Source organism: Rhodotorula toruloides (assembly GCF_000320785.1).
Source record: "Rhodotorula toruloides NP11 unplaced genomic scaffold Scaffold8, whole genome shotgun sequence".
NCBI lineage: Eukaryota > Fungi > Basidiomycota > Microbotryomycetes > Sporidiobolales > Sporidiobolaceae > Rhodotorula > Rhodotorula toruloides.
In genome coordinates this window covers 100819-124355 of record NW_015622968.1, presented here as the reverse complement: position 1 = coordinate 124355, position 23537 = coordinate 100819, and the positions used below count along the sequence as shown (strand labels likewise).

At 62.1% G+C, this 23537-nt stretch overlaps 8 protein-coding genes across 8 annotated transcripts; 5 read left to right on the top strand and 3 right to left on the bottom strand.

The window, feature by feature from the left end:
- Window positions 1-488: 488 nt before the first annotated feature.
- Window positions 489-1463, bottom strand: RHTO_07721 (Rho GTPase; the record flags this gene model as incomplete). The annotated part of the gene is made up of 4 exons (XM_016421377.1): window positions 489-644; window positions 706-1009; window positions 1074-1102; window positions 1368-1463. 4 exons carry the CDS (start codon window positions 1461-1463, stop codon window positions 489-491), a joined length of 585 nt encoding a protein of 194 aa, XP_016273970.1.
- Window positions 1464-2923: 1460 nt separating this feature from the next.
- RHTO_07720 (transcription factor) lies at window positions 2924-4535 on the top strand (the record flags this gene model as incomplete). Its single annotated transcript, XM_016421376.1, has 5 exons — window positions 2924-2984; window positions 3079-3210; window positions 3351-3515; window positions 3567-3833; window positions 3895-4535. 5 exons carry the CDS (start codon window positions 2924-2926, stop codon window positions 4533-4535), a joined length of 1266 nt encoding a protein of 421 aa, XP_016273969.1.
- A 185-nt stretch (window positions 4536-4720) lies between these two features.
- RHTO_07719 (translation inhibitor endoribonuclease) lies at window positions 4721-5804 on the top strand (the record flags this gene model as incomplete). Its single annotated transcript, XM_016421375.1, has 6 exons — window positions 4721-4735; window positions 4818-5011; window positions 5076-5175; window positions 5366-5473; window positions 5616-5675; window positions 5742-5804. The coding sequence occupies 6 exons, from the start codon at window positions 4721-4723 to the stop codon at window positions 5802-5804; spliced, it is 540 nt and encodes a 179-aa protein (XP_016273968.1).
- Window positions 5805-6368: 564 nt separating this feature from the next.
- RHTO_07718 (glutamate dehydrogenase (NAD+)) lies at window positions 6369-10728 on the top strand (the record flags this gene model as incomplete). Its single annotated transcript, XM_016421374.1, has 19 exons — window positions 6369-6450; window positions 6515-6600; window positions 6699-6745; window positions 6839-6923; window positions 6987-7064; window positions 7180-7711; window positions 7774-7881; window positions 7935-8571; window positions 8627-8714; window positions 8776-8946; window positions 9009-9136; window positions 9201-9334; window positions 9397-9432; window positions 9498-9659; window positions 9718-9885; window positions 9950-10003; window positions 10065-10238; window positions 10302-10374; window positions 10440-10728. 19 exons carry the CDS (start codon window positions 6369-6371, stop codon window positions 10726-10728), a joined length of 3132 nt encoding a protein of 1043 aa, XP_016273967.1.
- A 255-nt stretch (window positions 10729-10983) lies between these two features.
- On the bottom strand, window positions 10984-14195 carry RHTO_07717 (cysteinyl-trna synthetase; the record flags this gene model as incomplete). The annotated part of the gene is made up of 12 exons (XM_016421373.1): window positions 10984-11029; window positions 11088-11385; window positions 11450-11615; window positions 11678-11957; window positions 12016-12122; window positions 12181-12414; window positions 12471-12700; window positions 12757-13084; window positions 13140-13550; window positions 13608-13704; window positions 13769-13857; window positions 13923-14195. 12 exons carry the CDS (start codon window positions 14193-14195, stop codon window positions 10984-10986), a joined length of 2559 nt encoding a protein of 852 aa, XP_016273966.1.
- A 441-nt stretch (window positions 14196-14636) lies between these two features.
- RHTO_07716 (ATP-binding cassette, subfamily B, bacterial MsbA) lies at window positions 14637-20026 on the top strand (the record flags this gene model as incomplete). The annotated part of the gene is made up of 8 exons (XM_016421372.1): window positions 14637-15604; window positions 15663-17098; window positions 17166-18592; window positions 18653-18815; window positions 18875-18997; window positions 19053-19272; window positions 19335-19880; window positions 19945-20026. 8 exons carry the CDS (start codon window positions 14637-14639, stop codon window positions 20024-20026), a joined length of 4965 nt encoding a protein of 1654 aa, XP_016273965.1.
- Window positions 20027-20112: 86 nt separating this feature from the next.
- On the bottom strand, window positions 20113-21179 carry RHTO_07715 (WW/Rsp5/WWP domain containing protein; the record flags this gene model as incomplete). Its single annotated transcript, XM_016421371.1, has 6 exons — window positions 20113-20154; window positions 20217-20344; window positions 20417-20492; window positions 20554-20807; window positions 20860-20882; window positions 20941-21179. The coding sequence occupies 6 exons, from the start codon at window positions 21177-21179 to the stop codon at window positions 20113-20115; spliced, it is 762 nt and encodes a 253-aa protein (XP_016273964.1).
- Window positions 21180-21469: 290 nt separating this feature from the next.
- RHTO_07714 (protein of cation efflux protein family) lies at window positions 21470-23306 on the top strand (the record flags this gene model as incomplete). Its single annotated transcript, XM_016421370.1, has 5 exons — window positions 21470-22218; window positions 22279-22479; window positions 22545-22781; window positions 22842-23004; window positions 23058-23306. 5 exons carry the CDS (start codon window positions 21470-21472, stop codon window positions 23304-23306), a joined length of 1599 nt encoding a protein of 532 aa, XP_016273963.1.
- Between the last annotated feature and the right edge of the window lie 231 nt (window positions 23307-23537).

The window sequence follows — 23537 nt, the reverse complement described above, 5'->3', positions numbered from 1 at the left end:
GCTGAGCGGAGGGGATGGAAGGGGAGCGGGCCAGAGGCGCCACAAGGAGAAGGGGCAGTTGTCGACTCGCTCAAGCATGGCCATGTGTGCTTCTTGAGGCTCTGGCTCCCTCGGTGGACATTAGTGCACCTAGCAAAGAGCGCAACGAGCGGGAGCTAGTCAAGGCAGGCCACTCTCGCGCCTCTCGCCCATCACGCAGGTGCAAGGAAAGCTTAGAGTACAGCCAGACAAGTCGTCAAAACGTAGAAAGTGAGAGAAGAGAGCCGCGGCAGTACTAGCTGGTCGCGGGGAGAAAGGGGAAGAGGGCGAAGGAGGGGTGGAGGGTGAGGAGGAACACGGTGGCTCGCCCAGGCGGAAAAGGGTGGAGGGAATGGAAGTTACGGAGAGTGCTGACGCTAGGTGAGTGAAACAGGCGGGAAATAGGTCGACTGCGCGGAAGGGAGGGCATGCGATGAGGAGTCGAGAGTCGAGGCGGTGGGGGGCGTCGCTTAGAGGATGCTGCACTTGCCGCTCTTCTTGCGGCCCTTGGACGAGAGGAGGGCGAGGCGCGTCGCCGTCTCAAACACCTCGCGGACGCCCTCGCCAGTCCGGGCCGAGCACTCGAGGTACCGGGTCGCGCCAATCTTCTGGCGAACCATCTCGCCCTGCGACCGCGCCAAAGGTTAGTCAGATGCGTCCGAGAACGGAGAGATCGCAGACGCGCACCTCCTGGGGCGTCACGGGTCGCTGGCCGGTCCTCCTCAACTCGTCAATCGTCTTCGGGTCGTTCCTGAGGTCCTTCTTGCAGCCGACGAGGATGATGGGGAGGCCCGAGCAGAAGTGGAGGACCTCGGAGATCCACTTTTCCTGGACGTTGTCGAGCGAGTCGGGCGAGTCGACGGCGAAGCAGATGAGGATGACGTGCGAGTCGGGGTACGACAAGGGGCGAAGGCGGTCGTAGTCTTCCTGGCCAGCAGTATCCCACAGCGCCAACTCGACCCGCTTGCCATCGACGACGACATCCGCAACGCTGCAGGGCGAGAGTGTCGGTCAGCGAGAATGCCGGCTCGAGAGGCAGGTAAGCGAGAACGCACTAGTTCTCGAAAACGGTGGGGACGTAGACCTGCGAGTTCAAGAATCGTCAGTCGTCGTGCTCACTCCACCGTGTGTTGTACTCTCGTGCTGCGATGGCGACACTCTCGCCCCTACCGCAACGCGGATCCGCCGTGAAGATCCGAACCTGTCTGCGCGCGTGTTGCAAGGCCGCAAAATCCCGTAGACGGTCCAGCCTGCCCCATCCAGGTCGATCAATCCGCCTCACGAGCCGAGCACGGTACGGCGGACGCGTCGTGCGAGCAGGCTCCTCGCGCGAAGGAATGGGTGCTCACCTCGGGGAAGGTGCCCTTTGAGAAGACGATGAGGAGGCAGGTCTTTCCGCAGGCACCGTCTCCGACAATGACGAGCTTGCGCCTGATCTCGGACATGGCTCTTGAGGGTTTGGGGAGGGCGGGACGAAGGCGGTGCTGCGTGGGTTGGTGGAGGGTCGAGGGGACGATGGAGCGGCCTCAGGGAATCGGGACAGCCGTGAATGTGCTGGACGAGGCTGTAGCGGGACGTGAAACGCTGTCAGCCGGGCCCTGATCCGCCGCGAGCACCGTGTGCGCCCCTATCCACCCGCGAGGACAGGGCCGCGTGAAGCGGGTCCACCTCCCTCGGGCGGCCGGTCGACAAGCGGGTGCCGTGTATGCGCGTTGTAGATCACGTCAGCTCACAGCCTGTGCGCGTCTGTTGTAGTGAAGCGGAGGGGACAGGACGAAGGTGACGGTGCCAACAGCAGACCGAACGACCTCTCCCTTGCCCTCTCACCGCTCACTCGCACGCTCAGAAGGAGTCGTGCAGGCTACGAGACCCGCCTTGAGATTCATGCGACAGCGGACGCACCTGCTTGCGCCATCCCGCGAGCTGTCCTCCTCCTCCTGCTCGCCCCCCTCGCTCAGGACTCCTCCCTCCCGTTCGCTCGACAGCTTCACTGGTGGACGCGAGCTGGCCGTGGGGAGACACACGAGGAACGACGGCACATTCGGTCGTCTGGGGCGCAGGGCGCCAAAGCTGCTTCTCTGGGCTCAACTTCTCCTTCCGCCCTCGCCGCCTCCCGCGCTGCAAACGCCGTGTGCGGGACTCGCGTCGCTTCCCTAAGCTGCCTACCACGTGCTCATCGACGGACGCGCAATTTCACGGCCCGGCACATGAGCGCCGTTTCCTCTCTCCCTTCCTCGCCTCGCAACGTCCGCCTCGCCGCCCATCCTCGGGCCAACACGGGTCCGGGAGACGTCTAGGTACCAATGAAGCTCAGGCTCTATCGATGTGATGCCGTCGTGCTGCACCCTCTCGCGCCCGGAGATGCCGCCTCACCCTGCGGCCAGTCGCAAGACAGGCAGCAAGTCGCCTCCGAGTCGGAGCGACGGCTCTCCTGGCTGCTTCCAGAGTCCGCCTCGACGATATCGTCGCCTTACGCTGGCGGACACCGCTCGTCTGTCGCGATTGTGCTGCTGGACGTTGATACGGCGACGGGGTCCGCACCGGACTGGCTTATCGAGCGACCCTCTCCTCGCTTTCCTGCTCACTTACTCGCTTATCTTCCTGCTGAGTTCACGCTGATAGCACCGACCTGGGCTTAGCTGGAGCAGCGGGCGTTGGTGGACCATTACGGAAGCGAGTTGCTTTAATCGACGAGGAGAGACAACGGCTCGCCAGCCGAGAGGAGAGCCTGTTCCACGACAGCGCGCTCGAAAGCCTTGCGGGTTTGGCAACAAGTGCGAGGCTCGGCTGACTGTCTCTTGCGAGGCTGCCCCTCTCGGAACAGAGCGTGATCGACACCCACTTCTTGGGCAGCTTCTCTCCTCCTTCCTCCTCGTCCCGCTCCTTCTCCTTTGCTACGCTTGGTATGGATTCTGTCGGACAAAAAGCGCGGTCATCCTCAGGCAGGCAGCCGGCCTGTCGAACCTGTGCGTCTCCCGCTCTCCTTGACCCCCCAGCGGACCGCCGCTTCCGAAGACGACTCAACCTCACGCTGACCGCCTTCGTATGCACCTCCGACAGGCCAGAAGCGCAGGGTACGCTGCGACGGACTCAAGGTGTGCACGGCGTGCCTCAGGAGGGCGGCGTGGGAGGGTCTCCCCCCTCCAGAGCGGTGCGAGTATGCGTCGGGTGTTGCGCCGGCAGAAGCCAGCGGTGCGTTCGCTTTCCTGCTTTTCCGCCCTCCTACTCCACCATCAGCGCCATCGCGACCCGCCGCTCGCCTATCGCGCCCCGTCCTCGCCAGATCCACGCTGATGATGGCATGGGCGGGCTTTCGGACGGATCTATCGCAGGTTCAGCCTCAGCCAGCTCGAGCTCGTCGGCAGACTTCTCGACACGGAACTGCGCGGCGAGGGCATCGGCAAGCGGTTTGGCTGGCTCGTCGAGCGAGGCGCAGTTGGCGAGATTCGGAGGCGGAACAGGTCGTCCGCTGCAAAAGGGACTCGCCTGTCTAGCTTGTACGTTTCGTCTCTGCCGTGGTATGCTTCTGCTGACTGGGTCGTCTGTAGGCAAGGCGCGGCGCGTTCGCTGCGATAGCGCTCGACCAGCCTGCTCGTCCTGCCGGAAGACGTCGAAATTCAAGACGGGCGAGCTGCAATGCGTCTACCGCGCGGACCTCTACCTCCAGCGACGCAAGGAGGAGGAGGCGAAACGACGACTAGCGGGAACCGTGCCGATGAAGGAGGAGGATGAGGATATGCCCGCGGCTGGGGAGAAGGTCGAGCCGAAGGAGGCGGCACGACCCGCGGTTCAGCCTGTCGTCAAGACAGAACCTGGTGCGTACTACTTGCCTTTGGAAGGTGCTGCGACATGCGGACTGACGCTTTCCTCGGACAGACCTGAGCGAGGACACCCTCTCCGCCTCGCCTACCTTGACCAGCCTACCTTCTCTGCTTCCGCCCTTACCGACACTACCGCCTCTGCCATCCTACGATCAGCCTGCAGACACCGTCGTCAAAAGCGAGTCGCCGTTGCCGACTTTCGCGACTCCGCAATCCATCTTCGCACCCGCCCCTTCACCCGCCGACTACTTCACCATTTCGACAGCGCTACGATCCGGCTCCATCTCCTCCCAATCAGGCTTGTTGACTAATCCGCCGTCTCCGTCGTTTACCATCAGCGAGACGGACTTGTCTTCGTGGCCGTCGCCTCGCTCACCCTGCGACGAATGGTGCAACGACCTGCCGTCGACCTACCCTCCCGTCCCCTACCCTCCAGCACTTCCAACAAGTGACTACCACTCCCTCTTCAATGAAGCGTGCTCGTCGCTCTTTATCCCGCCGCTCGCCCTCTCGACACCGCTCCAGTCGCTCGACCTAACCGACATCGCAAGCCCGCTGTCGATGTACTCGAGCCTGCCGCCTGGCGACCCGCTCAAGATCGACTCGAGCATCACGGGCATGGACTCGACGTTGACGCTGCCGTTCGCGCCGAGTTTCGCGGGCGAGTGGTCGAGCAGCGGACCCTCGGAACTATAGATTTTCGTCTGCAGGCGGTCATGTCATGTTTATCTCGACATCTGCTGCATTAAGAGCATGTCTATCCGTGCCTTTGAGGAGAGTGACAGAAATTCGCCTTATCCCCGCCTCGTTTTCCGACGGCGAACCGCTCCCCCTCCTTCTCCCCCATCACGCTCTCTTCCCGTCCTCTCTCAAGTCAGTGTATGTTGCGCCGTCTGGTCCGCCCTGCTTCCTCATTCCAGCGGCGCACCCTCGCTCACGCTCTGCCTTTCCCTCCTCCCGCTCGCCCATCCTCATCAGATCCTCTGCTCTTCCCCTCTCCGCGTCGCCCGCTCGTCGCGCTCAATGCCCCCAGTCGACCGCGCTCGACAACTAGCTCACCACCTCTCCACCTCCGCTCCCCTCGCTTTCTCTCCCTCGCAGTCCCCCAAAAGCAAGATGCCTTTCGAAGTCGTCTCTACCTCGAACGCTCCCTCCGCCGTGGGTCCTTACTCGTGCGTTCCCGCTCTCTCTCTATCCGCGCCGAGAGGAAAGCTGACGAGGAAGTGGGACGTGCAGGCAGGCGATCAAGACCGACTCGCTTGTCTTCGTCTCGGGATGTGTGCCGCTTGTGCCGGAGACGATGAAGGTTGTTGAGGGTGGGATTGAGGAACAGACTGTGCGTCAACTGCTTCCTTTCATCGACGCGGCGCAGAGAGGGAGGAAGCCGCGGCTGGGTCGGCTTGAAGAGGAGGAGGAAACGGCATTTGGCAACCCACGTCTGTGGGAGAACGCTCTAGCACGCTCTCCGCGCACATCCAAATACCCTTAAGAACCCGCGCTGACGAGCCCACGCATACCGCGCACAGGAACAAGCGTTCAAGAACTTCCAGGCCGTCGTCGAGGCTTCGGGATGCAAGTTGACCGATGTCGTCAAGACTACGGTGTTCCTTCAGTCGCTTGGGGACTTTGCGAAGGTGCGTTTGCGCTCGATGTCGATTCGCGTGTTGAGGAGCAGAGGCAGAGCGCAGGGCACTCGATGCGCTCGCAGTCTCTCGCCCCGACGTCCTCTCTCGCACCCCAGACCGGTCGCTGACGTTCGCGTTGCACGCTCGACAGGTCAACGCCATCTACTCTCGGATCTTTGGCGAGCACAAGCCTGCCCGCTCATGCGTCGAGGTGCGTCACACCCTGCCTCTCTTCCCTCCTCGTCAATCCCGACTGACTTGTGGCTGTCCGATACAGGTCGCCAAGCTCCCCCTCGGCGTGCTGTTCGAGATTGAGGGTATCGCTCAGTTGCCGAAGTAGACGGGGAGGAATAAGACGGAATGCGCGTTGGAACAAGCTTGAGCAGTTCAAGTTTGAGGACGTCGAAGCGGGATCGAATCGAGTTGGGTTGCGCTTGGCGAGCGGGACAAGCAAGCGGGACCGAGTGGAAAGCAGCGGAAGAGCGGTGCGTGAGCAAGGGAGAGAAAAGCTCGCGAGCCCAGTCTGAGTGATCCCGGGACTTTGCGCGACGAGTGCGTGCTGTGTCGAAGCGGAAACGTGACCTCGACCGGGATGCCACGAGCGGGCGAGAGAGGCATCCCGCCGGTCGTCGCTCCGCTCAACTTTTTTTCGGCGGGGGCTGGGGGGGGCGAGCAGCGGGCAGGGAGCTGGCTGGTGTGCATTGTCGGGCTGCGAGATCAGGGAGAGGAGTCTGGCTGGTTAGGGGGCGGGCCAGGTCACGCGAACTGAGCGAGAGTGGTCGAGGGTCGGCGAACGGTGGCAGAGGGCGGGATTGGCTGCGGGCCCGGGATGCGTGCACGCGGGGTTTCCTCGTCGTTCGCTCGCTTCCTTCTCTCTCTCCCTACAAACAACTAAGTTACAGCCATGCCATCAGCCATGCTCAGCCCGCCCTCCCCACTCGAACACCTCAAGGACCGCCTCGACGTCCCCAGGACTCCCTCACCCGGTCAGTCCTCACTCTCCAACACAGCCTCACTCGCACGCTCACTGACTTGGGGACGACTCTGCAGCACACGGGACCATCAAGCACAACGACCTCGGGTACCGGAAAGCCTCATTCGCAGGCAAGGACAAGCACAAGGAGGCCGTCGTCGACGTGAGCCAAAACAACCTCCTCTTCCTCCCGTCCTCGGCCATGGCGCGAGATCCGCCCCTCACCGCGGAGTTTTCGATGCTCACACAGCTCGCACACAGATTGTCGCCTCGAACGGATTCCTCCCTGAGCTCCTCGTCCAGCCAGAGTGCGTCCCTCCTCCTTCCCCTCCTCGGCTCACGTCGGGAGAGGTTGGGTCACGTTACTCCTGTACTCACCGCGAATCTCGCACGGTCCACAGAGTCGACTGGTTCTACAGCCAGCTCGGAATCGACGACGGGTACTTCTCCCTCACCAGCCCGCAAGAAGTCGCAGACCATGTCGAGGTGCGCTTCCGTTCCTTCTCCGCTCAATCTCCCTCCGGAAGCTGACGAGATTTGTGCGTGCAGAGTCTGTATGGCGCCAAGGTGCAGGCGCACGCGAGCCACCAAGATTACCTCGAGATCAAGCTCGAGAAGGAGGGCGACGTACGCTTTTATTCCCTCGCGTTCCCGCTTCCTCCCTTTTTGCTCCAAACTCCTCGCCATACATCACGACGAGACGCTTGGAACTGACGAGCGCCGTTCTTGTCTTGTTGCGCAGAGCTCGGCCGTCTACATCTTCACCTCTCCGCCAGGCGTCTCGCTTGCCAACGGCCCTCAGTACGAGCAGCGCATCGACAGCCAATACCTCGACAACTCGAACCCGACGGACGCATGGCGCCTCGAGTCGTACCGCGCCGTCCCTCCCGTGACGACCAACGGCGACGACGCGAACGGCCACGCGCCCATCGAGAGCGTCGCCGCCCAGCTCCGCTCGTACTTTGTCTCCAAGTGCGACTTTGTCGACACCAAGCTCGACGAGCAGGAACTCGTCAAGCCCGGCGTCAACATTCGCGAGGTCGGAGACAAGACTTTCCTCGAGAAGGCGACCGACAACACGCTCGAGATTTACCAGGAGTTGATGGACGAGGCGCTGCGCAGGATGGGCCCCGTTGTCGCGGCGTACGACGTCGAGAACAGCCGCGAGCGCAGGATCGTCCTCGCGTACAAGCAGGGCGGCACCCGCAGCTTCTTCTCCGCCTTGTCCGACCTCTACCATTCGTACGGGTTCTACTCGACCCGCAAATACGTTGGTGCGTTACGTCCCCCTCGTTCACTGCTCCTGCTTTGCGCTGACTTCGCCGCGTGACCGCAGAGAATCTCCGCAACGGCGTCACCATCATCTCGCTCTACCTCCACCCTCTTCAGGGCATCCCCAACGAGGGCAACATCCTCCAGATCATCAAGGAGTCGTCTCTCATCTGTGCGTGAGCTGCGGTAGGCGGCAGGAAGATGAGCTGACTCGGTCGTTTGCAGACGTTCTTCCCAACAACCCGCTCTTCACCGGTTCGCAGCTGTCGGTCCAGGAGTCTACCTACGCCTACTCCGCCTGGGTCTTCGCGCAGCACTTCTTGAACCGCCTCGGTCCCTCTTACGCTGCGCTCAAGAACATCCTCGACGAGAACGACTCGGTTCAGGCCGGCGTCCTCTCCGACATCCGTGCGCGCTTCCGTCAGGAAACCTTCACGCGCGCCAGTATCCTCGAGTGCCTGCAGCAGTACCCGGACGTGATTCGTCTCGCGTACATCAGCTTCGCCTACACGCACTACTACTCGAACTACGGCAACAACCTCGTCCCGACGCTCTCGTATGCCCGCCTCCAGACCGCCGAAGTCCTCACCTCGGACCAACTCAAGGCTCACATCCGCAAGAACGTCCTCAACAAGCACGATGCCCAGATCCTCGAGAGCCTCGTCACCTTCAACAACGCGATCCTCAAGACCAACTTCTTCACCAGCACCAAGGTCGCCCTCTCGTTCCGCCTCGACCCCGACTTCTTGCCCGAGTCCGAGTACCCCGTACGCGCGTACGGGTTGTTCCTTGTGGTCGGCGATGGGTTCCGCGGCTTCCACCTTCGCTTCAAGGACGTCGCTCGTGGCGGTCTCCGCATGATGTGCGTACGAGTGCTCCTTACTTACTGGCCGTCGCTGACGTGACCTGTATCGCAGCATGTCGCGCAACCGCGAGGCGTACTCGGTCAACCAGCGCAGTCTCTTCGACGAGGTCTACGGTCTCGCTTCGACCCAGGCGCTCAAGGTTCGTTGCGACTTCAACAATCGCTTCTCGCTCGTGCTGACCCTCTCCGCATGTCTTGTAGAACAAGGACATCCCCGAAGGCGGCTCGAAGGGCGCTATCCTTCCCGACCTCGGCGCCAACCCCCAAACTTGCTTCTGCAAGTTTGTCGACTCGATCTTCGACTTGCTCCTTCCCGGACGCACTCCGGGCGTCAAGGACAAGATCATCGACCTCTACGGCAAGGAGGAGATCGTGCGACTCCCCTGTTCGTTTCGCCGACGACTCTAGCTGATTCGCTATCTGTTCGCTCACAGCTCTTTTTCGGTCCCGATGAGGGCACGGCCAACTACATGGCTTGGGTCGCCGACCACGCTCGCGCCCGTGGCGCACCGTGGTGGAAGGCTTCGTCGACCGGCAAGCCCGCGTCGACGCACGGTGGCATGTGCGTCCCCTCTTGCTCGCTTCTTCCCTCGCAGCGCAAGTGCTGACGATGTGATGCGTCGCAGCCCCCACGACATCTACGGCATGACGTCGCTCTCGGTTCGCGGGTACACGACCGGCATCTACCGCAAGCTGGGCCTCAAGGAGGAGGAGATTACCAAGGTCCAGACTGGCGGTCCTGACGGTGATCTTGGATCGAGTACGTCGACCGTTCCTTTCAAATAGTGTGGAGCGTTGGCTGACTCGGCGGTGTTTGCGCAGACGAGATCTTGCTTTCGAAGGACAAGACCATCACTAGTGCGTATCTTCGTTCGTCTCCCTTCTTCGCCGCTGAAAAGCTGACACTCGCCTCACCCCCGCAGTCATCGACGGCTCTGGCACGCTGCACGACCCGCATGGCATCAACCGCGAGGAGCTCATCCGCCTCGCCAAGGCTCGCAAGATGGTCGTCAACTTTGACCGCTCGAAGCTCAGCAAGGACGGCTACCTCATCCTCGTCGACGACCGCGACGTCACCCTTCCCAGTGCGTCCCTCGACTCGCATCTGTCACTTCCCTTGCTGACGATGCGCGACTTTGGCAGATGGCGATGTCGTCGCGGACGGAACCGACTTCCGCAACACCGCCCACCTTCACTACAAGGCTGACATTCTCGTCCCGTGCGGTGGTCGCCCCGAGTCGGTCAACGTCAACAACGTCTCGAAGCTGTGGGATGCCGACGGCGTCACCAACTTCAAGTACATCGTCGAGGGTGAGTCGAGGTCCTCTTCTCCTCACCTCTATGCAGTGAAGCTGACGCAGTGGCTCTCGCACAGGTGCCAACTTGTTCATCACCCAGGGCGCGCGTCTCCAGCTCGAGAAGAAGGGCGGTAAGTCGCAGTCCGGTCCGCTCCTCTCATTCGTCCTGCTCACGTTCTCTTCTCCCCGCAGTCGTTCTCTTCCGCGACGCAAGCGCGAACAAGGGCGGTGTCACGTCGTCGAGTCTCGAGGTTCTCTCCGGCATGGCGCTCGATGATGCCCAGTTCATCGACCTCATGACCTCGGCTGGCAAAGACCGCCTTCCCGAGTTCTACCAGCAGTACGCGCGCTCGATCCAAGAGACCAGTAAGCTCATGCGCTCCCTTCCACTCACGCATCGATGTGTACTGACTCCAGCGGCCGCCGCAGTCTTCAAGAACGCCACTGCCGAGTTCGAGACGATCTGGGCTGCCCACGAGAAGACTGGTCGCCCCTTCACGCTGTATGTCACGCATCCGCAACGATCTTACCCGAGGAGCGCTTGCTGACTTGTTTGGGGCCATACAGTCTCTCGGACGACCTGTCTCGCAAGCTTGTTCAGCTTCAGGCGGAGATGGAGGAGTCGACTCTCTACGACGACCAGCAGATGAGGCGCGCCGTCATGGAGCGCGCGCTGCCCAAGCTCCTCATCGACACTGCCGGCCTCGACAAGATCCTCGCCCGTCTTCCCGAAGCCTACAAGCACTCGGTCTTTTCGTGCTACGTCGCCTCGCACTTTGTCTACACGTACGGCATCGACGCAAGCCCCATCGACTTCTACCGCTTCCTCCGCTCCCTCACCCAGGACGAAAACTAGACGGGCCCCTAGACTCTCCCTCGCGCAACCCTGTTCCTCCTCTGCATCTCCTTCTCGCCCCTTCTTGTGCTGTCTCTTCTCATCTCGCATCCACTGTCAGTATTCCGTAGTTTCTCCCCAGGTTCAGGGTGCAAGAATGGACAATCGTTTGCCGTGCCGACTCAACGCGCTTCGCTGCGAGATGTTCTCCTCCTCATAGGGCTCATTCTCGAGCGAGTGCTGATGCGAAAGTCATTGCGAGTTCATCTACCCGTGCTATGCGCTCTGCTTCTCCTGCTCCTTCAGGAACTCGTCGTGCAGCCTGTGGTCAGATGGTCAGTTCAGGCGAGCACAACCAGTCGCTGCGGACAGGAACGCACTTCTTCTGCATGTCCCATTCTTTCTTGAGCTTCTTCCCGCGCGACTTGGGCAGCTCGTTGCCGTCCTTGTCCTTGGTCGGCAGACCTTGCTCGTCCCAAGCCGAGTACTCGGCCGTGTTCGAGCGGAACATCTCCGTCGGCGGCATGCGACCCTTCTCCAAGCGCTCGAGACGCTTCGCTTCGGCGGCTGCCGCAGCGGCAGCCATCTTGGCCGCCTTTTCTCGGACGGCTGCAGCCTTCGCGTCGCGTGCTTCGCGCAGAATCTCAGGCGGGACGAGCTTGACCATCGCACGACCGTCTGCGTGCGAGTACGTGTCAGCGCGGATTCCTTGCGACTGTGCGAGCAAATCGCAGCTGCTCACCTTCCTGATCGTCGAGCGCGACGCCAAGGTCGACAAGGTCGTGATCGCGCAACTTGTCGGTCAAGGCGAGGATGTCGGACGAGGCGGCGCCGGACATGGCGAGTTGTCGAACCTGGTCGCGGAAGCCGGATAGCGCCCGAAGGTACGGCATGAGGATGCTCTCACGCTGCGTAGTGACAGCGTCAGTGTCGGTGCCGGACGCGAGGGGGTTCTGCAGTATACACGTACGTCGATGCTCTGCTGGTCGCCCTTCGCGGCTGCAACTCCCCACCCGATAACCTTGTCGCCGTTCCCGTCCACAGGGGAGCCCTCGCCGAGCCCAAACATCCGCAACATCCGCGTGACCCAATCCGAGACGGCGAGAATGACGGCGAAGTTGACCTGTCTTCGACCGCGGGCGAGGTAGATGTTGGTCTTCGAGACGATGTCGAGGAGGATCTGAAGGGCGGTGGGGGTGTCGAACGAGTCGCAGAGGGCGGTACGGAAGGCGAGCTGGGCTTGCTCGAGTCTGCGAGGCGGGGAAAGGGTTAGCAATGAGTGGCGTCAGAGTCAAAAGCCCGACGTACTGGGCAAGAAGGTCCTTCTCCGCCTGCTCATAGTGGTGGTGTCCGTCGGAGGCGACACTGCGCTCCTTTGCCTCAGTCGCGAGAGCTTTGACGTTGGTAAAGAAGTTCTGCGAGAGCCAGCGGTATCAGCACGGCAAGTTGCGATTCAATCCGGAAGAGACGCACATTCAGCACCGTCTCAGCGCTCTTGACCTCCTGCATAGACGACTCCTTGAAGTCGAGCCGAGCGTTCCAGTTCTGCATCAAGAACGCGAAGCGGAGCTGCCGCGCAGTGTGCTTCTCGAGGGCGTCGTCGATCGTGATGAAGTTCTTGAGCGATTTCGACATCTTGAGGCCCTCGATGTGCAGGTGGCCCGTGTGGAGGAAGTAGTTGACCCATTGCCGGCAGTTGTGGAAGGCCTGCGGCAGCAACCGTCAGTGCAAGGCTCGTCGAGTACGCACGCGAGCGGACGCACCTCGCTTTGGGCGATCTCGTTGTCGTGATGGGGGAATGCCAGGTCGACACCTCCTGAATGCACATCCATGCCCTCGCCGAGCACCGCGCTGGCCATGACGCTGCATTCAATGTGCCAGCCTGGCCGACCGGGACCCCAAGGCGATGGCCATGCCGGCTCGCCTGGCTTGGACGACTTCCAGAGCGCAAAGTCTGCCGCCGAGCGCTTGCCGGTCGTGCTGGTGAGCGAGCCTGTGGAGAGACGCGGATCAGGTCGCGTCGTCCGCGAGTCGGCGAAGACGACATACCTTCTCCGTCTTCGAGGAGTTCCCGATTGCCCTTGCTCCACGGCTGCAGCTTAGCGTACGTGTGCCGCCACTCGTCGTCGCCTTCGCCCTCGCCCTTCGCGCCTTCGAACTTCACCGTGTCGAACCAGACGCTACCGCCGCCCTCGTACGCAAAGCCTCGCTTTACGATGCCTTCGACAAACGTGACGATTTCGGGGATGTACTCGCTCACTCGTGTCAACGTGGTCGGCCGTTCGACGTGCAGCGCAGCCATCGACTTGAAGTACGAGTCTTCCCAGTACGCCGCCAGGTCGCGGAAGACAGCCGGGTCCGTCACGCTCGCGCCGAACTGTGGCAGTTAGGGTCAGCGGTCGACTCTGCGCGTACACAGCACGCCGACGCACCTGCTTGTCGAGCCAGAGACCAACAGCGTCCTTGTTCGCCTCGACGAGCGCTTCAGCATCTGTCAAACTCGTGGAACCCGCCGCTTCCTGCTTCTGCGCCTGCTTCAGGGCCACATATCCCGCCTCGACAGCCGCAAAGTACATCGGGAACTTCTCGTTGGCCGTCTTCTGCGCCTCGACCCACTTGGCGTCCTTCGCGAGGCCCTGGACCTGGGCCCAACCGGCCTCGGCGGCCGCAAAGTCTTCGCCAGCAACAGGAGAAGGTAGAGACGCGGCGAAGGCCTTGGCGAAGTAGGCGGTCCATGCGGTCGACACCTCCTGCAAGACGCGCGAGGAGAGCGGGGTCGACGAGGAGGCGAGCTCGGCGAGGTATTTCTTGAGGAGGTGCGACTGACGAGCCCGGATGATAATCTGTGCGACAGACGAGTTCAGTGAAGAGACAGGCGAGCAGAAGCCGTAGAAGCGTACCTTGTCGTCAACGTCCGTGATGTTCATGACGAAGTTGACCTCGTAGCCGAAGTAATCGCGCAGGATCCTCCGCATGATGTCCTGAGCCATGTAGTTCCTGCGAAAGATGACGATCAGCAGTCTGTGCGGCATACTGGAAGGGAAAGGCGAAGCGAGCGGACCTGGCATGACCCATGTGCGAGGCGTCGTACACTGTCGGGCCGCAATTGTACCACGTTACGATCCCGGGCTTCTTGGTCACGAAGTCTACCTGTGCAAAGAGACCCGGGTTGGCGTCAGCGGGCCGTTCGCCAGACTCGAAGAGAGAAGACGCGCCTTCGAACGAGTAAGCGAGTTGTACACCTTGAGCTTCGGCTCCGGTGCGCTCGGTTGAGGAATCCTCCACGAGTCCTGCATCTTTCCTGCGTGCTCGCTGGCTTCTTGGGTTGGGGCCGAGGTCGAGAAGGACGATCGCAGTGAGCGAGGGATGGTCGAGGGAGGCGGGAGGACGGCGGCGCGGGGCAGTCGGAGGGTGCGTGGAGACGTGCACTGAGCTACGGTAACTAGTCTGACTGAGCTGGCTGAGCGCAAGAACGAGTCACGGAGCATGCAAGTTGGCCAACTTCGTCCTCGTCGCGCTCTCAGGTTGGCTCGCCGTCTACTCGCCCGCTGGCACAGGCATGCTCCCTGCTGGCTGACTCGCTGCTCAGTTGCACCGACACGGCTCCTCGACACGCTCCATCAAGCATCCTTCCAATCTCCGCCCGGACCTCGTCGAGTCGATGAAGCGAACCAGACTTGCCGCTGTTCGAGCGAGGCTGTGAGGACGCAGGGAGGCTTCTGAAGAGGCTTCGTACAGCGCCAGACCAGCTGCAGATGCCGGCCGTCCAGCTCCCTTTCTTCGTCGCCGCCCTTTGTTCGGGTGTCTCGAGCCCTTTGTTTCGCTCGCGGCAGCCGGGCTGTTCGAAGGCCAGCCACCGAGCATGCTACTCGCTCCTACAGCTCACTTGCGTCGACTGCTGACACTGGGCACGCGCACGAGACCGCGACATGAGCTACCCACCGTCTGCACCTTCGACTCGCCCTCGAAACCGCCTGTCTTCCGCAACGTCGCCCTCCCTTCGTCCATCGCCGCCACGAGTCGATTCGCTAGCCTACAGGTCGCCACGACTTGGCCAAGCATCATTCGACGCATCCGTATCGCCATCGTCTTCGCCAGCCCGGCCGCCGCCGTCTTACAGTGCTACCCCGAGACAGCTCTTCCCGGACGACGATGCCGTCTCGGTCCCTATGCAGCCGGCAGCCTCGACGGAGACGCTGCACATCATGTCGGGCGGCGGAGCAGGCGATGTGAAGGAGCCGATACGCTGGACAGTTGGAGAAGAGGGAGAGGCTGTCAAGCCGTTCGGTGCGCGAGGCACACCTCGACCGGCGCCCCTCGACCTTTCCCGCGATACGGCAAACCTCCCTGACCTGCGGTACTCCGTCGCCTCCTCTGCGTCTGACGCGAAGCCCTCCGCACCCTCCAAGCCGCCCTCCGTTCAACCTTCGCTCGGCCTCCTCTTCTCCCTCACGACTCGCCAGACCTTCTTTACCATTGTCGTCCCCGGCATCGTCTGCGCCATTGTCGCGGGTCTGGTCCCGCCGTACATGACCCAGATCCTCGGCGACGCCCTTCAAGCGTACACCGACTTTGGCCTCGCTACAGCCGCACCCGATCTCTCGCACGAAGCGCTCAAGGCCGCACGGTCAGAGCTCCTGAGCGCTATCCGCAACAAGGCGATCAAGTTTGCCGTCATCGCCGCCGTCGTTTTCTTCTTCTCGTCCACGAACGTCGCGCTGTGGACGATCCACGGCGAGCGCGCGGCGCACGAGCTCCGCCTGAAGGTCTACCGCGGCGTCAGCGAGAAAAGCCTCGAGTGGTACGACCGCGGGATGGGTGGCGCAGCGGATGGCGGAGCCGAAGGTGGAGAGGCGGGCAAGGCGGATGCTGCGGGACTTATGGGACGCTTCACCAAGTACGTTTTTCCCTTGCGTCCTTGCAAGACTCGCGCTGACTCTGCTTCCGAACCGCAGAGACACAGATGATGTCCGCATGGGCGCTTCGTCAACAATCGGCCTCATCATCCAGTACCTCTCCTCCTTCATCTTCTGCATCATCCTCGCCTTCTACCGCAATTGGCGACTGTCGTTCGTCGTCCTCGCCACCATCCCTGTCGTCACCTTCTTCGTCGGCCTTACCGAGCGTTTCTCGGGACCGCTCGCCAATCAAGTGCGCGAGGCGACGACGCAGTGTTCGTCCCGCGTCGACCGCGTGATCGGCGCGATTTCGACCGTCAAAGCGTTCAACGCCGAGGAGGAGGAGCTCAAGGGCTTCAAAGAGCTCACGAAGAAGGACTTCGTGGCCTACGTCAAGCTTCACTTCGTCTGGGGCTTGCGCAGCGGCGTTGTCCAATTCCTCCTCATGTCGATGTTCGTCCAGGGCTTCTGGTTCGGCGCATATCTCATTCAGACCGGCAAGGCGACGGCGGCTTCGGTCAATACTTGCTTCTGGGCGTGCCTGCTCGGCAGCACGTATCTCCAGACCTGCATCCCGTTCCTCGTCACCCTCGAGAAGGGCAAAATCGCCATGGCCGGCCTCCTCACCTTGATTCGCGATGAGCCGCCCGCCACGAACGCGACGACTTCGCGCTCTCCGCCGCCGTCATCTGCCGGCACTTTCGGCAGGCGGCGCAAGGCGCATCACCGTAAAGGCAGCAGCTTCGGCACGTTGACCGAGGCGTCTGCTTTCGCGAGTGATGAGAAGGTTGAGGCCAAGGACGACCTGTCGCCCCATCCCTTCAACGCCGTCGCCTCGCCGACTACGCCTCACACGCCCGTCCTCATTCCGCTTGCGGGTGCGACTGGAGCTCGCCGTACCGGCGCTCCTCGTGCTCTCAGGAAGCTCTGCCCTGCGACCTTCTCTGGCGAGCTCAGCTTGCGCAACGTCACCTTTCACTATCCGACTCGACCTGCGCCCGCTCCGCCCGCTCTCAAGGACGTCAGCTTGTACTTTGCCGCCCGAGAAACCACCTACGTCGTCGGCACATCCGGCTCGGGCAAGAGTACGGTTGGTTCGCTGCTCATGGCGCTGTATCGCCCGGAGTCAGGCCGTATCGAGGTGGACGAGCAAGGGCTCGAGTGGATCGACGAGGACTGGCTGCGAGGACACGTCGCCTGTCTCTCGCAAGGCGCCTCTGTTCTCTTCGACGGCACCATTCACGACAACGTTGCGGTCGGAGTCGTCGGCCAGCTGCAGGAGGACGGGACGAAGCGACGTCAGGAGGACGTGACGAGGGAAGAAGTCGTCGCAGCCTGTCGCGGTGCTCTCATCCACGACTTCATTCGCGATCTTCCTGACGGCTACGACACCTGGATCAGCGGCGAGAAAGGCGCAAGCTTGTCGGGCGGCCAGCGCCAGCGCCTCGCCATTGCTCGTGCTTGGATCCGGGACCCGACGGTCCTCATCCTCGGTGCGTACGATTCATCATCCGTCTTTGACCTTCGGTCTGAGTGGTACTGACGAACAGTGCCGCGCAGACGAAGCGACGTCGGCGCTGGACGCGACCTCCCGCCTGCTCGTGAACGAGGCGGTCAAGCGCTGGCGAGACAACCGGACGACCATCGTCATCACCCACGACCTTGCGCCCATCGGTCCCGACGACTTTGTCTACGTCATGGTCGACGGGTCCGTCGTCGAACAAGGCTTCCGCAGCGATCTCGAGGCGGACCGATCAGGTCACTTCGCCAGACTCGCAAACTCGCAACAAGGTGCTTCGACTGTCGACGTTGTCGACGACGAGGAGGAAGTGCTCGACCTCGAGGACATTCATGCGACGCCTCGCACTCTGGGCGAAGTGTACGGGTCGGCACATTCCACGCCTCGGATCCAGATCAGCGATGCGGATGCCGAAGACGTGGGTTCGGTTCGTTACTCGTCGCCCAGCCTCTTCTTCCCGCCTGCAGGCGATGTCTTCCGCGCAAGTCAAGATCTACGCGATGCACGGCGGGTTTCGGCAAACTTCCAAAGTGCGATCAGCCGTTCTTCCTCTCCCTCGCCGTCCCGCCCGGCGTCGAAGCGGTTCTCTGCGACCGATCTGCTTCCCCCGTTCGACCCGATGGAGGGCAGCCGCCGCGCTTCGCGACCCGTCAGTCGCGCCGACTCCGACCTGTCGTTGAGCGCACTCGAACTCGTATCGGCGGCAGCAATGTCGAGTCGCAAACCTCTCGGACCGCGGATCAAGCATCGCACGATGACCGAGGCGGACTTGCAGAAGTGGGCCGGTCGCACAGGTCCGACCAGTGCGGATGCGATCGTCGACATGGCTGGCGGGGCGACCTCTCGCGCTCCGACACTGTCGCTCTTCCAGCTCGCGCGGCGATACTGGCCGACAATCCCCAACAAGCTGCTCTTCAGCTGCGGCGTCGTGTTCTCGATGGTCGTTGGCGCGTGCACGCCAATCTCGTCGACGCTCCTTTCGAAGGTCATCAGCAACTTGGGCAATCCGAACGCCAACTCGCTCATCACGCAATCAGCGCTTCTCATCCTCCTCGTCGCCTTCATCGACGGCAGTGGCTCGTTCCTCAAGTTCTACTGTCTCGAGCGCTGCGCGATGGGGTGGATCAGCGCGCTTCGGCGCCGAGCATTCGGCCTCGTCCTCAAACAGGACAAGTCCTTCTTCGATCGTCCCGAGAATGCGACGAGCGCGCTGTCGCACTCTGTCGTCAAGGACTCGGAGGACACTCGAATCCTGGTCGGAACAGTCGTCGGACAGTGCTGCGTCCTCGTCTCGATGCTCACCCTCGGCATCGTCTGGTCGTTCGTGACCGGGTGGGAGCTCACTCTCGTTGGCTTCGGCATTGCTCCCGTCATCATCGTCATCACTCGCCTCCAAGCCGCCGTGCTCAACAAGCTCGAGGGCGTCAACAAGCTGAAGCGCGAAGAGGTTTCGAAGCGCTTTCATCAGGTGCGCTGGAGGTTCCTTCCAGCATATACCGACGAACTCGCTGATGCAGCATGCGCGCAGACCCTGGCGAACGTCCGCGCTATCCGCAGCATGTCGATTCAGCCTGTCTTCACCCGCACTTTCGAGTCGACGGCCGATTCGGCGTACTCGAGCGGGATCAAGGCTGCTCCGTTCGCCGGCTTCGGATTCGCCAGTACCTTCACGCTCACTTACCTCTCGCAAGGTGCGTGGTGGCCGTGCTTCCGTTGTTGGCAAGCTCCGCGCTAACCTGTTGACTTGCAGGCCTGATGCTCTATGTCGGCGCCTTGCTCATCGTGAGCGGTCGATACACGTTCAGCAAGATGCTCCAGGTCTTCACCCTCATCATCTTTACGATCACGTTCGCTGGCTCGCTTATGAACTATCGTAAGTCGGGCCGCTGGCTACGATCGCGCCCCTCGCTGACGTTCGCCTCGTCCAGTCCCTGCGATGGCCAAGTCTTTGCGCGCGGCAAACGATTTGCTTCGCCTCCTCGACCTCAAGCCCGAGACAAGAGAGTCGGAAGGCCGCATGACGTTCCCGATACACGGGCACGTCTCGTTCGCCGATGTGCGGTTCGCCTACCCTTCACGACCCGATGTTCCGATCCTTCGAGGTCTCGACTTCCAGGTACAGCCTGGCGAGTGCGTGGGCATCGTTGGGTGCGTCGGCCTCCTGCTTTCCCCTGAGCCGCTTACACAAGCTCGCCCGCTTTCCGCCGCAGTCCATCGGGCTCTGGCAAGTCTACCGTTGCGGCGCTCCTGCAGCGTCTCTACGAGCCTTCCGACGGTTCGGTCTTGCTCGACGGTCGCCCTCTCGATCGCGTCGACGTCCGGTACCTCCGTGATCACGTCGCGGTGGTCTCGCAGCACCCGGCCCTCTTCGACATGTCGGTCGCGCAGAACATTGCATACGGCCGGTTGCACGTCACCCAGGACGAGATCGAGCGCGCAGCGAAGGCGGCGCACATTCACGATTTCATCACCGAGCTTCCGCAAGGCTACGACACGCCCCTCGGCGACAACGCGTCGCTCATCTCCGGCGGTCAAGCGCAGCGCCTCCAGATCGCTCGCGCTCTCGTGCAGTCGCGAGAGATTCTCATCCTCGACGAGTGCACCTCGGCTCTGGACCCCGCGAACCAGCAGGCCGTGCTCGACACCATCCTGCGCATCAAGGCGGGTCGCACAACCCTCATCGTCACGCACAAGCTCGCCATCATGGAGAAGTGCGATCGGCTCATCGTGCTCACGGACGGGACTGTCGCTGAGACGTGCGTTTCCTCCCCCGCAAGCTTCCTTGCTCGACCTATCGCTGACCGCAAAACTCGAATGCAGCGGCACCGTCGCCGAGCTGCGCGCAAAGCCTCGAGGTGTCTTTGCGACTCTGGCGTCCGGCGGCGAGTGGGAGACGTCCTGAGATTGTTTTGTTCTCGCTGTCTCGCTGTCTCGAGCATCTGGAATGTTGTAATTACCGTACCGCTCAAAGCCTCCGCGGGACTACTGCTATGAGCCTAGCCACAACGCAAGCTTCTTCCGCTTCTTTTCCTGCGAGCGACGAAACGAACGTCAGCCTCGATATGTCCCGCGCAAGCACGGTTCTAACGCACCTCTTTCGCCTGCCGAAACTTCTCAACTTGCTTCGCTGACGGCCGCTTCTTCTTGCCGTCCTCGTCCTCCGCGTCTTCGTGTTGCCGCTTCGGCGGTCGAGAGGCGAGACTGGCTTCCCAGCCGGCAACTGCGATGCGAGGAGTGACAACAAGCAGTGAGCAACCGACAGAACCGGGGCGACGCAATGAGTCAAGCGTACCATCGTAGTACGCCTCTTGCTGGCGTCTCCCTCGCTGATAATCACTGATGCGGTCGGGGTTCAGCGCAGGATCCGCCTGCAACAGATAGGCTCACTCAGTCTAATCATCGGCCATCTAGTAGAAAGCGGCAACGCACCATGAAACGACCTGTTCTTGCGTTGAAGCGCGCGGCTTGGGCGAGTCCGCCGCTTGACGAAGCCCGTGCAGCCGTAGGGTCTAACCAGGCGAGTTCGGGGTCGATCCCTGGTAAGCGGTCGGGTTCTTCAGCCGCTGTTGTATTCGTAGCATCGGCCTCGGCGGGCGCAGGAGAGGTGTTGGAGGATGAGGCGACAGCAGAAGCGGCGGAGTGGTCTCGGGGGTTCTGCCAGGTCGTCTCGTTCGTTTCGGCGTCTGCAGGTAGACATCAGCTAGTGACATACAGAAGACTGTCCACACAACGCACTCCAAAAGTACCAAGCATTCGCTCTGCGAGTGACGCCGGTCAAGGTCAGCCGTCCCGGTGAAGGAGAATTCTGGTACGCACTCGGCGCTCCAAACTGCCTGCCATGCGTCCTTCCGAGATTCCTCGTCCTGCTCGGCCGACTCTGCAGCGTCGGGCTGCTTCTCGTCCCCCTCCGCTTCCTCGCGAGAGTCGTCCGCTGCTTCGCCCGCAGGCGAGGGACTCGCATCCGCCGAGCGTTCCTGGGCAGCCAGCTCTGTTGCGCCTTGCTCTGGCAGATCGGGCGTCAGCTCTCGCTCCTCGGCAGGCGGTGTCGTTGGCATGACTTGACGGATCGAGGACAACGAAGCGATGAAGCGATGAAGTCGCGCCGTCGCAGGTTGGCCTCCCCGCCTCTTTACCGAGTCGTCTGCTGAGTTGAAGGGCTTCGAAACGCTCCTCTGTAGTCCGGAGCAGTCAGGCGCGATCGCCAGACGCATTCTACTGGGCCGCCCTCGCCCTTCTCGTCGACTCCCCACAACCCACCTCGTGCGCCTTCGACCCGCTCATTCTCGCCCCTCCTGAACCGTGCACGTAGGACAAAGGCGAGCTCGAACGCGGCACCAGCTACGTCATGTACCGCCTCGAGGCCCTGGAGGAGGAGGACGAGGGCCCGCACAGCGCTTCCGCCTCGACCTCGCTCGGATCCTCGTCCACGGCGCCGAACCAGGGACACGCGCGGCAGCACTCGCGAATCCATGCGCGTAACCTTAGCGCCTTCTTTCCTCACCCGGGACAGACGGCCGAGGGGTACGGCGGGACCTTCGACGACCCTTTCGCGAAGCCGTTCCAGCCTGGAGTTGCCGACACGCCGTCTCCGTCTGCGCTAGCCTCCAACAACGTCGGAAGATCGGCAGGTGAGACGCCGACGAAGGCGCAGAATCGGCGAGGGCATCACCACCGTCATTCGGTCTCCCACGACCTCTTCACCTCCAGCCCGGCAGAGCGCTTGCCGTCCCCTACTACGACACGAACATCGCAGAAGGGCATCGAAGATCAGCTTCCTGCACCTACCGCCACTTTCCGCCAGCGATACGGCCGTCTACCGCTCGTTCTCCGACTCTTCCTCTACACCTCGTTCCACGTCCCGCTGGGGACTCGCGCGCTATTGCTTCTGGCAGCCGCGCAAATCGTCGCTGGTGCCGCGTTGTGGGTACAAGGGCAGGCGGGCGAGAGCTTGGCATCGACAGGCCTGGGCTATCTCGTCGTCTTCGACGGCATCGGTGCCGTCTCGACTGTCCTTCTGGAGAGGGACGGAGGACTCGAGGCAATCACGCAGGCGCTGGGATCGCAGCGGAACAACTCGGTGCGGCGACCGTACGGGTGCGCGAGATCTTGTTCTCTCGTTCCTCGTGCGACGTTAATCCGTGTTCCATCGTCCAGCTCGACTCGCTACCTCACGCTGTCACACTTTGCGCAGGCCGTATACCTGCTGTTCTCGGCAGTTTACGTCTGTAAGGAGTCAGTGGAGCATGTCCTGCTGTTGCATGGACCGGAGGAGGCCGACGGAGCGCATGCTGCGGGGCACGGTGGCGTTGGCCACGGCGAAGGCTTGGCGACACTCAGTGATCCGCACGGTGCTGGGTGAGTCTCGAGGTCTTTCCGCTATGGGCTCTTCGCTTGGCTGACGGCGTCGCGTCGTCTGACAGGATCTCGCTCCCTCGCGCCGCCTTGACCGCCGCCGCTCTCCTCGCTGTCGCGCTCGCCGTCCTCGCGCGGAATCATAGCGGTCTGGCCGCAGCAGTTCGTCCCGGTATCTTGTCGTCGCCGAGGCGCACAACCAGGTCGGATCGGCCATCCGCCTTGCAGCAGGCGCTGAATCCCTTCAGCATGACCACTCTCCTCTTTGCAATAGCGCTGCTCGGCTCCGCAGCTGTGCTTCCTCCGTACGTCTCTGTGCAAATCCTTACGCTGCAAAGCTGACCGCGTATTGCGGCTATCGTCAGCGCGCAGCTGGCGCCGTTTGACAAGGTACTCGCCCTTCTCGAGTCGGTCGCCATCTTCTACATCGCCCAGCCAGCCGCGACCTCGACCGGTCAGGCTCTGCTTCAGACATCCTCAAGCTTGTCCAGCGAGCATGCTCGTCAAATTGCGAGCATCGTCCGGGATGTGCGTTGCGGCCTCCTCGCGATTTTCCGCCTCGCTGACTCTTTGGGCCGCAGGTTGAGGCGCTACCGACGGTTGTCTCTGTTTCTGAACCGCATATCTGGCAGCTCTGCGCGACGGAAGCTGCCGATAGTGCTGGTGGACTGCAGCGAACGGTCGTCACTCTCGCCGTGAAGGCCCGTCAACAGGTCTTGGATCCGGAAATGCTGGAGATTGTCCACTTTGCTCAGGAGCGGGTGGATCGCGCAAATAGCAGGAGGGAAGGAGAGCTGGACTTGACGGTAGATGTTCGGCGGGCGCAATGAGCATACCCCATCTTGTCCGGTGTGTCTAAAAAGCTTGTATGCCCGACTTGCCGGAAACTGTGCCTTGACTCTGCATTGCTATCAGCACGGCTGGGATATAGGGAGGAGCACTGCCAAGGTCCGCAAGGTAGGCAGGAGCCCTGCAGGGACAGAGGTCTACGCTTGAGCAAGGGAGGTCTTCCGTAGCGACCCAATCAATACTGATTTGTGCCTAGTTTCAGTGAGGGCAGC